At 45.6% G+C, this 12806-nt stretch overlaps 1 protein-coding gene across 1 annotated transcript; it reads right to left on the bottom strand.

Annotated features, from left to right (window-relative positions):
• Nucleotides 1-656: 656 nt before the first annotated feature.
• Nucleotides 657-12535, bottom strand: LOC142774296 (uncharacterized). The gene is made up of 3 exons (XM_075874695.1): nucleotides 12395-12535; nucleotides 10292-10415; nucleotides 657-1692 (listed from the first exon to the last, which is right to left on the bottom strand). Exons 1-3 carry the CDS (start codon nucleotides 12533-12535, stop codon nucleotides 1541-1543), a joined length of 417 nt encoding a protein of 138 aa, XP_075730810.1. The 3' UTR covers nucleotides 657-1540.
• Between the last annotated feature and the right edge of the window lie 271 nt (nucleotides 12536-12806).

Raw genomic sequence — 12806 nt, 5'->3', positions numbered from 1 at the left:
GGGAAATTAACCGCGTTATCACGACTTATAAAGCGCTTTAAAACAACGAAAGAACAACCAGTCGTCGCACAATGCGAATAGCGTAACAAGTGGGTCGTCCTATATGTGCTCCAACTCGCTACAAAAGCTTGATCATGTCCCCTAATAACTGTGGCGAATACCCACAATAGAGCCATAATTCCTCATCGTCGTCAGCCACTGCATTAGCACTTGGCGCAAAATTCCTTGCAAGTATTCAGCAGATACGACGCTTCTAAGAAGAATGGCGAAAAATAGTATAGCAAATGCTGGCCTACTGCCCAAAAATTTTTTTTTATTAATGCTGTAGTGCGTATCAAGCAAGTGTGCTTGCAGTAGTTACCCAATGAGTATTTTGAAAGGCTCTGAAAGGCCACTCTTCTACTCTCGCTGCGACTGTGTTGCGCCTTCCGCGGAGGCCAGGCGTTTTTTAAAGACGATAGTCTTTCTTGAGTATCTTCGACGCAAAAATTTTGGTCGGCCTGTCTGCCGGTCTGTACATTTGTCCCTTCGTGCACCCTAATGGTACCGGGTACTCAAGACTCAGCGTTCATACTTGTGCGATTGTCAATTAAAAAGGGAATATTTCTCATATCTGAGGCACCATAAAACACGTATATATTCTATATCTGCGTATAATGCACTCTTCGCACTGTGGCTGATGACCGAGAAAAACTACGGCTGTGCTTTTTGTGATGTGTTGGATGCAAGTTACGACCCAGTCGTTGTGCAGCTCGCACTGCAAGAACCAGCACTTAATTGTAACTTCGGTTTGGTATATTTAATAACAGTGTATTTTATATCTATTTTTGCTCATGAAGCACAGTAGCATTCATTGATTTGAAAAGTCGTGTTTTCTGACTTAACAAAGTGTTAATCAGTAAAGCCCCGATCAGTAACCATCTAATTTTACAGGTGGCATCTCCCATGCACATTACCCGGGTGCCGGAAAACAAGGCGCAGCAACGGGGTTGTGATGATTTCCAAAGAATCGATAACTTCCCTTTTTGTCAGTGACAGCGTGCAGTGGTCTCCGCTTCATTTATACGTGACAGGACGATCGAACACGTCTCATTTTTGATCTAACCACTAATTTAACCATGTCCCAAACAACGTTTATTTCAAAGAAATATAAAAAGAAAGATTGGTGGGCTTGTTGGAAGTGCATAATTCTCAATCGTAACGCGAAAATTCACACATATCATAAGGCAAGACACAGCGCTAATTAGCGCTGGGTCCAGCTGTATCTTTGTTTGCTGTGTCCTGTTTGCGCTGTGTACCGTCTTGCTCTGTCATCGACTCGCTGAATTTTCTCGCTACAGTTCAGAGTTTGATAAAATATGTCCAAAAAAACAAAAAGCAATAACGCTAGTACTACTGGAACATACGAAAAGCAGCGCCGTCTCTTCCAAAGTTCTTTAGTATGGCGCTCCGTTTCTCGTAAATTCTTTACTAATAAATTATGCGGCCGATCCTGACGCTCCTTTTTCCACAGCGTGCAATCCGTGCGGATGTCAAATGCTTAAGGCACATCGGCGAACCTCCGTCCACCCGGTATGGACCTCCTCCTTTTTCTCCACCGTCGACGAAGTGCGCTGCCAGCGGCGATCACCATTACGAAGACCAGGACAAGTGAACCTCCCACCAGGAAGTAGGAGCGCTTGCCGTCACCCTCTGCGATAGTTCGCGCAGAAAATCACAAAGCGTTTCCACGAAATGACGACATGAATTTGTTACTACGGGCACTCGATGGCTGCTGTTGTCTACAGTCCGTAATTCATAACGATACAGAAACCCGTCACATATAGACCAGATCGCGCCTGTGGCATGGCTGTGAAGCGAACAAAACAAACAGCGTTGTCTGCTCGGCGTAGGCGTTTGACAGCGGCGTCTCGAGCACACACTTCCGGAGGTTCTTGAGAGGCGCCCAGCCAGCGAACGGTCGATAGTGAGGTGCGAGCGTGAAAGTGGGGCGCACAGAAAGAACCGTGAGAGAAGGAGTAGCGAGGCACGGCACCCACCCTCTCCTACACTCTCTCGCACCTCATGCCCCGGTTGCTAGGGGCGAGGGTGAACGTGTGCACCTGCTGCTGTTTCTATGGGAGAGGGAGTGTACCGGACAACACCTGACGGCTGACATAGCCCGAGTAAGAAATGCATTCGCCTTTAAAAGTGCTTTACAATTGCGAGTAATTCGTACTCTACTAAGGGAGAGCAAAACGCCGTTCTGTGGGCCTCACAATTTTTGAAGCAGCGTCGACAAAAATCCTAGGGTTAAATTTCTAGGATTGGCTTCACTTTAACATGTGCCACAGAAGTGCTTAGAAGTCACATGAGCACCGTATCCGATGAAGCTAGAAAGCTTAAAACAGGGAAGTTTATTGCAAACTGGTAACAACACTTTCGGTGAGTACAACTGTCTGGTGTAACAAAATCACTTCAATGGCGCGTACAAAAAAGAGAACAGGGGGGGGGGGTAGAAAGAGTGGTTAACGATTCAGAGTACCAAGTACTCTACAATGGGAGAGCATAGCGCCGTCCCGTGGGTGAATCTGCTCATGCTGAAATGAAGAGAACATATTTGACTTTTAAAGCATAAAGCTAACATGCACGCTACGTAACTCGCATTTAACAAAGAGTAACCCTGAAAAGCAACCATGCATATTTTGGTTGCACTGAATTGATCAGCTGCCTATTCAAACATCTTTACAAGCAACTTACGCAACAAAATGCACTGGTAAGGACAAATTATGCTTGAAATTGAACCTTTAACCAAACGACTACAAGATAAAAAAATGCCTAGAATGATGCCGTCTATACGTCTGTTACAAATACTTCATCACGCAATGGACTCTTGCTACGAACAGAAGCAATGAAGGCCATAGCGCTAGAAGAATACAAATACTTCATCACGCAATGGACTCTTTCAACGAACAGAAGCAATGAAGGCCATAGCGATAGAAGAATTGATTACACACTTTTGAATTTTGAAGCAGTGCATTCAAACACGAGGTAAAAAAAATGGCAGCATATCCACGAAGTTAATGATGGATAGTGGGGCGAAGCATCCGTCCGTTCATTTGTTCTTGCTTCTGTCCATGCATGCGTGCGTCTGTGTGGCCACCTGTGCGACCATCCGCCCGTCCGTGCATGCGTCTGTACGTGCGTCCGCACGTTCATCTGTGCGTCCGTCCCTGCTTTCGTTCATGCATCCGCTCCTGCGTCCGTGTATGCGTTCATTCGTCCGTGCAGCCATCCGTGCGTCCGTCCTTGCATCTGTCTGTGTGTTCGTTCGTCCACCTATTAACACCCCAAGTACCACCATCTCGCATCTTTTCATCATATATTCCTCATAGAGAAGCACCGCCATCCAGCGGTCATTCCAAGGACTTAACGAGAGGAGGCACACGCACACTTTCTTACGGCTTGCACTTCGTGTCTACTTCCCACCTTCAACCACCTCGAATTCTTGGTATATACTAGTTCACTGTATTTATGGCACTGCTGCCCAACGCTCGCTAAACCTTTTTAAAACCAAGGAGGTTACGCACAGCGAGTATAACGTAGCAACCCTTTCTTGTCTTCTGTGCATTGTTGAACAATAAAAAAATTCGCATCGTGCACGTTAACTAAAAGGCGAATTCTCCTGTCTCTCATTTCCCCTTAGCAGTCATTGGCATGTACGTTGAGAACTATCTTTTATTGTTCAACAACGCACAGAATATCTAAACCGGCACCACCTTGGAGGTCAAAATGTTATACTTGTTACACACTACTATGACGGCCACGAGGGACGAACAAGTACCGCTATAAGGGGCTTCGTCCCTAAAATCACGCTTCTCCGAGGGTTGTACAGTCGCATGACCAGTTCCATTTGAAACTGTGGAGACATCAGATGCGCACAGCCGGAGTGCGGCTCAAGAAATCCGCGTGCATACTCTCGACTCCTACGCTTACGCAACGCTTCTTCTTCTAGAGCGTCGGGTACAAGAGCGCATTCAAAGATCGAACGCTGTTCGAAACGACGCGTGTGCGCGAGCAGTGATGTCAAACCCAGGAAATTATCCCTATATCTAGGAATTTTTGCCATCTTCTGGGGGTTTGGCGTCGGTTTTGTTCAATGTAGGTTTTTTGTAGTGCCCTGTTAATGTAAAATTACATGTCTAAATTAAAGGAATTATTATTCATGCTCTTTAAGGTACAAGGGCAGTAAAGGAAGACAAATTGGCTATTTCATGTTCAATCTCTTTAGGACAATCTCGGTATTCTGCTTGCCTGAGGGAAGGGGGCCCCAGTTCTGTAACTCTGGATTGTTATATGTTGGATACGGGGAAAGTGAAAGTTTCTTTCGTAAGTGTTAAGCATGCATTATCATATCACGAGCACCTTGAGTGACTCCTGGTCTGTAAAACAGAGATAAATTTTCTCTTGTGCACATACACACGCAAGGCTTACGCTCACCGCGTGCCTTCGCTGAGCGATGTATCCATGGTAAATAACCAGGAGGCCTAGAGAGAAACAGAGTGAAAGTAATCTTGAAAATTGGGTTAGGTGGTACGGGTTCAATATTGCGGAATCAGTCTAATGAAGAAAAACGAGGCTTGTTGTGTTTTTTTTTGTCTTGCAGTGACGAAAATACTTAGCCAGACAGGGAGCTGGTTGAAAGTACAGAGTAAAGGAATAGCTATAGTCTTCTATAAAATAACCATAATGTACTACATCTGCTTAAAGCAACGCAACAGTAGCTACAAACGTGAAAAACTAAATTGACTGCCACCGGAAGCGTTCCAGGTACGAGAAAGGTGCTGCAGGCCTGCAATTGACCCCAATGATCACATTTATCTCTTACAAGTGTCTTTAGAGTGAACTAGAGCACCAAATTTGTTTGCGGCAACTGCAGTGTCATCTGCAAGCAACAGATATGCAGCTGTACAGGACGTGTAGAAAAAAAAAAGACCTGAAACGTGGTTAATGTTGAAAATGGAAGACGAAGATGGGTTCACTCTGCATGCCTACTATGAAAAGTGGTATTCAGTGTGGGAAGTAAACGTAGAGAAAGCGTTCATTCCTATCTTTTACATTTGGTGCCTCCCACCGCGGTAGTCTAGTGGCTAAGGTACTAGGCTGCTAACCCGCAGATCGCGGGTTCGAATCCCGGCTGCGGCGGCTGCAATTCCAATGGAGGCGGAAATGTTGTAGGCCCGTGTGCTCAGATTTGGGTGCACGTTAAAAAACCCCAGGTGGTCAAAAGCACCGGAGCCCTCCACTATGGCGTCTCTCATAATCATATGGTGGTTTTGGGACATTAAACCCCATATATATATATATATATATATATATATATATATATATATATATATATATATATATATATATATATATATATATATATATTTATTTATTTATTTAATTATTTATTTATTTATCTTCTACATTTGGTGTCGTTAAACTCGGGAATACAACTCCAGCTGGAACTGAGACCAAGACAGCGAGTCATGGATTGATGAGACAGCGTGTGTCGCCTGGAAGTTCGCGAGGCAGGAGTCCATCAGGATTACTTTGGCTCTAGTCTGCCCTTGCTCTTCAAGCCGATGACTCGAGGTTCGCAAGGTTAGGATGCCTATGGAGAGAGGACAACCGCACTCTGTCAGTCTAGCCCTCCGTGCAGCTAACGGTATGTCTGTCCATTCACTTCATTTCCCTTTAGAGGACAGTACGAGGCTCGCGAAGCCAGGACGATGAAAGTTTGCTACGATGACACCCGTACTTCAGACCTAGCCCTCGAAGCCGACTGTTCACTACTAGACTCACCGTGTTTGTGCAATGAGACTCAATTCAAGAGTCCTGAAGTCGAAACGCTAAAGCCTTTTTGTGAGAGCAGTTACGAAGGCTCTACCCTTGGATTGGATTGCGCCGCGTCAGCATTATTGACTTTGACGAATAAGACAGGTGTACAGAGGAGCGTAAATGAGGTAGACAAAACAATTCATGACGACCTGAAGCTACTCCAACATACCAGAAGTTTATTGCGCATAGCTATTAAAGATGCCTTGAAAAGACGTGCCGTAGTATTTTCGTCTACGGCACCGCAAAACTGTAAGTTCAAGAACTGTTGCTAATATATTGAATTGATGAGGCAGGTATTGCAGAAAGTTGACCGCCAGATTTATGACGTCATACCTATGGATTAACTAGAAAGTGACGTCAAAAATTGTCAACGCTTTGGCTTTGACGTCTTAAGAACCTTATCGGACCTCCAGCTTCTAATAGAGGAACTAGAAAGGGAACCATTGTGTGCCCAACCAGCCGGAAATTCAGTGACGAGGCCTAAGCCAGGCGTGACTTATCCGCATGACGAGGGACTACCCGTTGATGTAAACGAAGCCAAAGGTGTCAATGTAGGGAATTCTGTTGTCGGTTCACAAGATGATCTTAGCAATGCAATTCTCAGAGTAACTGGTGGCAAAGATGAAGTGACACAAGTTTCGCCTGAACATAAGTGGGTAGGAACAAGTTCCGAAATTTTGGCGAAGAATATTGCCACCTGATATGCTTGGGTGAGATCCGGGAGTGGAAGAAGACAAAGACGATCTGTCTGAGCTGCTGCTTGGCTAGTCGACTCAATGAACCCAATAAAGCAAGTTTGTCTTAAAAAACGTGACAATATTATCTTGGGACTTCGTGGTCCCTCATCTGTTGGCTTAGGGAGTCCTGTAGACTTTTCGAGCTGTTCTGTTATTGAAGCTCTTGACAGATCCGACTGCACTGCTATGGAAACACGAAAAAATGTGTCAGGGAAGTAAGAAGACCAAACGTAGGAAAATTCAAAGTTCACGGGAGATCAAAGACGCAAATACGATCAAAGATGAGACGTAATCGGTACGAGCCAGACGAATTGGCATCTAGGCTATCCAGAAGACAAACCTGAAGGAGAGCCTGCTCCTCCGCAGTACGCGATTGAAGAGACGTAACCACCGTACTAAAGGCGTACCGAAGAAGCACACGAAAGCGCCTAACAGCTTGGAACGATAGAACAATTGCATCAAAGGCACTAGGATCCAAAGAAAGAAAGAAAAGAAGGTCTTCGCATCTAGCAGCCAAAGGTTGCCTGAAACCAAATAGAGTGCGAGCCCAGGAAGACTTCCAGAGACACGGCGTTAGGCTAAGAATGAGTGAGGCAGAGACTAACCGAACATGTGATGTCATACTGGCCGCATGTAAGCAGCATGGCCATACTAGAAGCGTTACTCAATTCGGAAATCGTTTCAAGCAGTTCAAACACAGATAGAAAAGCTTATTGTTGGAATCCAAATACCGTGTACTTGATCACGATTTTATTTTGAATTGGGACTACAGTCAACCGCGTTTGACTTACGACACAGAACTAAAGGTGCGTGCGAGACTAGCTTGTGAACGTCATGTGGGAGTTAGTGCCAGACGTTGAGTGTATTATGCATCACGTTTCTGCAGCTAGCAAACAAAGGGAGTGGGACAGCATCGTACATCGGACATGAATCTGAACTACCACCTAGCCAGTGTAGTGGCTCGGCAGTGTTGTGCTGTATTGTGCCATTTCATTCTTTTCGCTTATCTGCCATACTATATCTTTGTATTCTTAGGCATGGGTGGAAAGATGTTCAAAGTGGAAGACGAAGATGGCCTCGCACTGCGCGCCTACTATAAACATTAGGATTCAGTGTGATGAGTGAACGTGGAGGAAGAGGACAGGCATGCCGTCAGTCTCTGCCTTTTATAATTATTACGGCTTTTTTTACTTCTAGCAAGACGCAGAAAAATTTAGACACTGATCACACTATCGTAATACTTTGTTAAGAGTCAATTAGGCTGATTTAATTCATTAAATATAATCTAGGCATTTTAGCCTAAACCTACAAAATTTCTGAGGGTTGCTATAGGGGTAAAATATTGGCTTAGAATGGCATGACTGTACGCGAGGCCTTTCGATCCGTGGTGAGAGCGGAGGACGCCGGACGCCATGAGGATGGGGAGTTTTCATAACCTCTTCGTCATGTGATGCGCCATCCGCTGCAAAAATTCCTCCTCTGTCTTCTCGTGTGAATCTAACTTTTTTTTTAAATCACAGCATATTCACGAACTGAATGATAAGGAGTGGGGCGAAGCATCCATCAGTCCATCCGCTCTTCCATCCGTCCGTTCGTTCTTGCTTCCATCCGTACGTCCGTCCAGGCATCCATCCGTGCGACCGTTCGTCCTTGCACCCATCGTCCGTCCATGCGTCCATCCGTGCATCTGTCTGTCCGTCCAGACATCTAGTGAACACTCCAAGTACCACCATCTCACATCTTTTTATCATATATGCACCATGTAGAAGTACTGCCATCCCGCGGACATTCTAAGGACTAAACGAGAGGTGGTGCTACGACGGTGACTACTACTACTTATACTACATACTTCGCGGACGCATGAACCATGGCATAAAGAGCTCCACCCCTAAAAGACTGGGCAACTGATTTTGCAAAAGTTTTGCAAGTTTCCGCTTCCTCGCGAGTTGCGAGCAGCGTTGCTCACACACGCTACATCGATCATGCCCAACGCTTCAGATGGACTCGACGGTCATGATTCCTGGTACGAAGAAGTCATTTAGGGGACACGCTATACACGTAGCAACTAACCGGGCTTACACTGATGCGCACCAGGTGCCGTGGCAGTAGAATGCACCTCAAACGTTGGTCGAGACTGGTTTAGCCATAGAGTTACCTAAATATACACTAGAGAGAACTCTGGCGCTAGTCTTCATGGGAGCTGCACTGTAAACGATATAAATTACTCCCATATAGGTGTATTACAGTGTATATAACTCACACCTCTACACCCCACAAAATAAGTGTAAAAAGCAGGACTACACCTATACAATGGGTGGATTTCCAAATTTCTATCCTAGCGCATGAACATTTTTTTAGGTGGAAAATCAAATGTGCACCCAAGTGGCTTTAAGGGTGTGAGAGTGTACACCCAAGTGGCCTTAAGGGTGTAAGGGGCCTTAAGGGGGTGAGGGTGTAATAGTGAGATTACACAAAAACAAAATTAGTGAAGGGGTGTAATACACCCGAACAGCAAAAAGGGTGTGGGGTGTTTATGCAGCATTACACCCCAAATTTCATGTGAAAAACACCATAATTCAAGTGTTACCCCCTTCCAGTAGGCTCCGTGAAAGGACTAGAAAGCTCACTCTTTAGCTAGACCTTTCAGGCCCAGATGTCTTATTGTAGTGGCTCCTGCCACAGTCACTGCTGCCACAGTGCCACAGCTGCAACGCACGGCGGTTCAGCGAGAATGGCAATGATGGGTAGTACACGGATTTGTGTAATCTTTGAACTTCTGGCTTCGGGTGTGTTCATGCGGCTTGAAGCTGCTTTCTCACGAAACAAAAATGAGCAAATGTTCAGCGGTTGCGTTTAACCACCTTATTTTTTTAGGCTTACTGTTTCAAATAGGGTCACGAAGTTTAAAAGGTTCGTTCTTTCCTTCAAAACAAAACTGAAACCCAGCAGTAAACGAAGCCACAAGTGCGATTCGCCTCCCGCAAGTACGAAGACTACGCAAATCCATGTACTACCCATCATTCCCATGGTCACTAAACAATTGCAGCACCAGAGTCTCTTCAAGGTAATTTGAGGAAACTGTGGCTGTAGCCTCTGCGATAAAACGCTCACTCGCGAGAAGACAACAGTGGCGTCACGCGTTCGACGCCAGTGAGCCCATTGCCTCGCTTCTAGTTCACCGTAAAGAGGACGACGTGAATGTGTGCTGGTTAGTGATAACGACAGTTTGATGTCACGTGACTTGCGTGACGTGATTTTGGTGAGAACGTGGCACGTCACCAGTAGTAGGTTATTGCACGTCACATGACGATTGCTACATGATTTCGGCCGGAACGTGTGACGTGAAAATTTTTACGCGATTATTTGGGGGGGCGGGACCTGTCACGTGACGACGTTACGTAACATCTGGTCACGTGACATATTCCCACCGAAGCCATGTCACGTTGTAGGTGTTACGGTATTTTGGCACGAACATTTCTTTCCTTTGTTTCGCAGTCTCTGTTTCAAACGCAACAAATATTATTGACGCATGAAAGGTCACTGTGTCGTCAGATGTTTCTTTTGGAAACGTCATTCGCCTTTACCGCTACACAACGAAGGTTATTTTCGAAAGGTGTTCTTGTGCTTGTTAGCGAAACGCTGAGTGAAAACACCGTGCCGGTGATGTAGGGAATGAATTCGTATCCTACCTAGTATTGCGGGCGCTGGTCGCAGTACAGATGACTCCAGAACGACGTGGGCCCGCGCATGCAGCGCCTGCGGCACCGTGAACTCCCCACGAATCGGCTTCTGGTCGGCGTCAACAGCCAGCGTCTTGAACAAGACATTGAATACAGTCGTTTATGGCGAGATAACCTAACTGGTATAACTGTCGTTCAAACGCACGAATGAACAGAAGGGAAGAGAGGACGAGCGCTTTCTCGACTATAAACGATTTATTAGAAAGGGAAGAATATATGAGCAGGCAATCACAAACAATACTTGCGTGTGCAGGCAAAAAGTACTCTCAGGCAACTCGAGAACACAGAGTGAAAGTAGAAAAATTATCCAGAAACATAATCTAGAAAGCAAACTCTAGAAACAAACGGCGAGGGCTCATACGTCTTGCATCCTTTTTGGTTTGTTATTTTCCAGCCAGTACCTACCTACTCGTAATACCTAATTTGAGTAGGTCTCCTTCAGCATCCCCTCAAAAGTGACCTAGGACACGCACGTCCATGAAGTGAATGTTGGCACTTGGGCGAATCTATGTGCTAAGCTACTTATTGTATATGTTAAAGCCGACTAGTATAAAGGACAGACAGATGGGTGGAGGGTTGGAAGGACGCAAGGATGGTCGGACGCACGAACAGATAAGTGGCAAAGGTGTTGATGCATAGTGCTATCATATACTTAAATAACGTACGCATAAAGTCGTTCTTTCACACAGACGTCCTGCTTTTAGGGGCGAAGCTCTTTATAGCGGCATTCGTTCGTTCCTCGGGGCCGCAGTAGTAGTGTGTAACAAGTATCACATTTTGACCTCCAAGGTGGTGCCGGTGAGAGATTCTTCTGTGCGTTATTAAACAATAAAAGATAGTGCTCAATGTACATGCCAATGGCTGCTGAGGGGGAATGAGAGACGGGAGAATTTGGCTTTTAGTTAACGCGCACGCTGTGAATTTCTTATTGTTCAACAATGCACAGAAGAGAAGAATGTGTTGCTACGTTATACTCGCTGGGCGTAACCTCCTAGGTTTTAGAAAGGTTTAGCGAGTGTTGGGCCGCAGTGCTATGAATACAGTGAACTAGCATACACCATGAACACGAGGTGGTTAAAGGTGGGACGTAGACACGAAGTGCAAGCTGTAAGAAAGTGTGCGTGTGCCTCGTCTCGTTCAGTCCTTGGAATGTCCGCTGGATGACGGAGCTTCTATATGCGGCATATATAAGGAAAGGTGCGAGATGGTGGTACTTGGAGTGTTGACTAGATGGACGAGCGGACACACAGACAGATTCATGGACAGACGCAGGAGCGGATGCATGGATGAAAGCAGCGACGGACGCACAGATGAACGTGCGGACGCACGAACAGACGCATGCACGGACGGGTGGATGGATGCACGGGCGGCCACACAGACGCTTGCTTGGATGGACGGAAGCAAGGACGAATGAACGGACGGATGCTTCGCCCCACTATCTATCATTCACTGCGTGAATATTCTGCCATTTTTTTTCTGCTATGAAAGTGTTCGGTTTTCGGTTTTCGGTTTTGTGAGACGTCACAGCCGCCAACAACGCTCCGCCCTGAGGAGCTTCACTTCTACATTCACCTAAATATCTTGTTCCCGGCGGCCGCCTTCAAAACATAAGCACGCATCGCTCTCTCTTCACAATGTTCTGCAAATGTGTATTAGTTCGAATCTGACGCAATTAAACAAGACGGAGACGACAAAACGCAGTAACACGAGTTCTAATGACATTGTCACTATGTCTTCCAACATGAACAACCTACTGCAACACTCGAGACACGTTAGCGAAAGTAAAAGCTAATCTTCGCATTTTCTTTACGAAACGTAACACACCTTAAAAGAGTGGCTACTTGGGCTGGCTGGTAATGCATTTTTGGAAGAGATACACTTTTCTAAGTGCGCTGGAAACGTTTTTTTTTTTTAAAGAAAACAGACTAGACAGAGCGCACCAGTACGCTCTGCCTTATCTGTCTCCATTCTAAAGAGGTTCCCTGTGCACTAAGTGGGACAAATGTTAGCTTAGATATTTACGTCTTTCAATAATGCAGCATCGACGCGTACCAATCTCCTAGCGTTCAGCTTGCTGTCTGCCGGCCAGCTCAGTAGTCCACCTTCAGTTCCCGCAGGCCCAGACACTTTTGTCGTGGTCTCCGAGGCCGAAGCCAAGACAAGACAGGCCGCGCAGATGGCAGTACACAGCATGGTTGATCCTTCCATGAAACCTGTTAAGTGAAGCTAAGTCATCTTCTTGTATGATTTATTATAGCGTTCGGTGGGCATTTGACATTGAAATATGTCCGCATGACAGTTCTGCTCACTACCCTGTATACGTTATAAAAACCAACAGTGTCAATCAGCGATTCATTTGAATAATTATAGCGGACTGTTGGGCGGAGTATTGAACAACTATAAACTGTGCCCGATGGTTAGCGTTAAACACCAAAGCAATATTGCAAGACCACTACGCTTTTTT

Source organism: Rhipicephalus microplus, chromosome 10 (assembly GCF_043290135.1).
Source record: "Rhipicephalus microplus isolate Deutch F79 chromosome 10, USDA_Rmic, whole genome shotgun sequence".
Lineage (NCBI taxonomy): Eukaryota > Metazoa > Arthropoda > Arachnida > Ixodida > Ixodidae > Rhipicephalus > Rhipicephalus microplus.
The sequence above is the reverse complement of the archived record's forward strand: the minus strand, read 5'-3'. Positions and strand labels throughout refer to the sequence as shown.

Excerpts from the sequence above, each read along its gene's own strand:
- LOC142774296 (XM_075874695.1), bottom strand. The coding sequence starts at position 12,535 with ATGCTGTGTACTGCCATCTGCGCGGCCTGTCTTGTCTTGGCTTCGGCC. Across the intron at positions 10,416-12,394 it reads AGCTGAACGCTAGGAGATTG|ACGCTGGCTGTTGACGCCGA; the intron begins GTACGCGTCGAT and ends GTCTTGTTCAAG. Across the intron at positions 1,693-10,291 it reads ACCAGCGCCCGCAATACTAG|AGGGTGACGGCAAGCGCTCC; the intron begins GTAGGATACGAA and ends GAACTATCGCAG.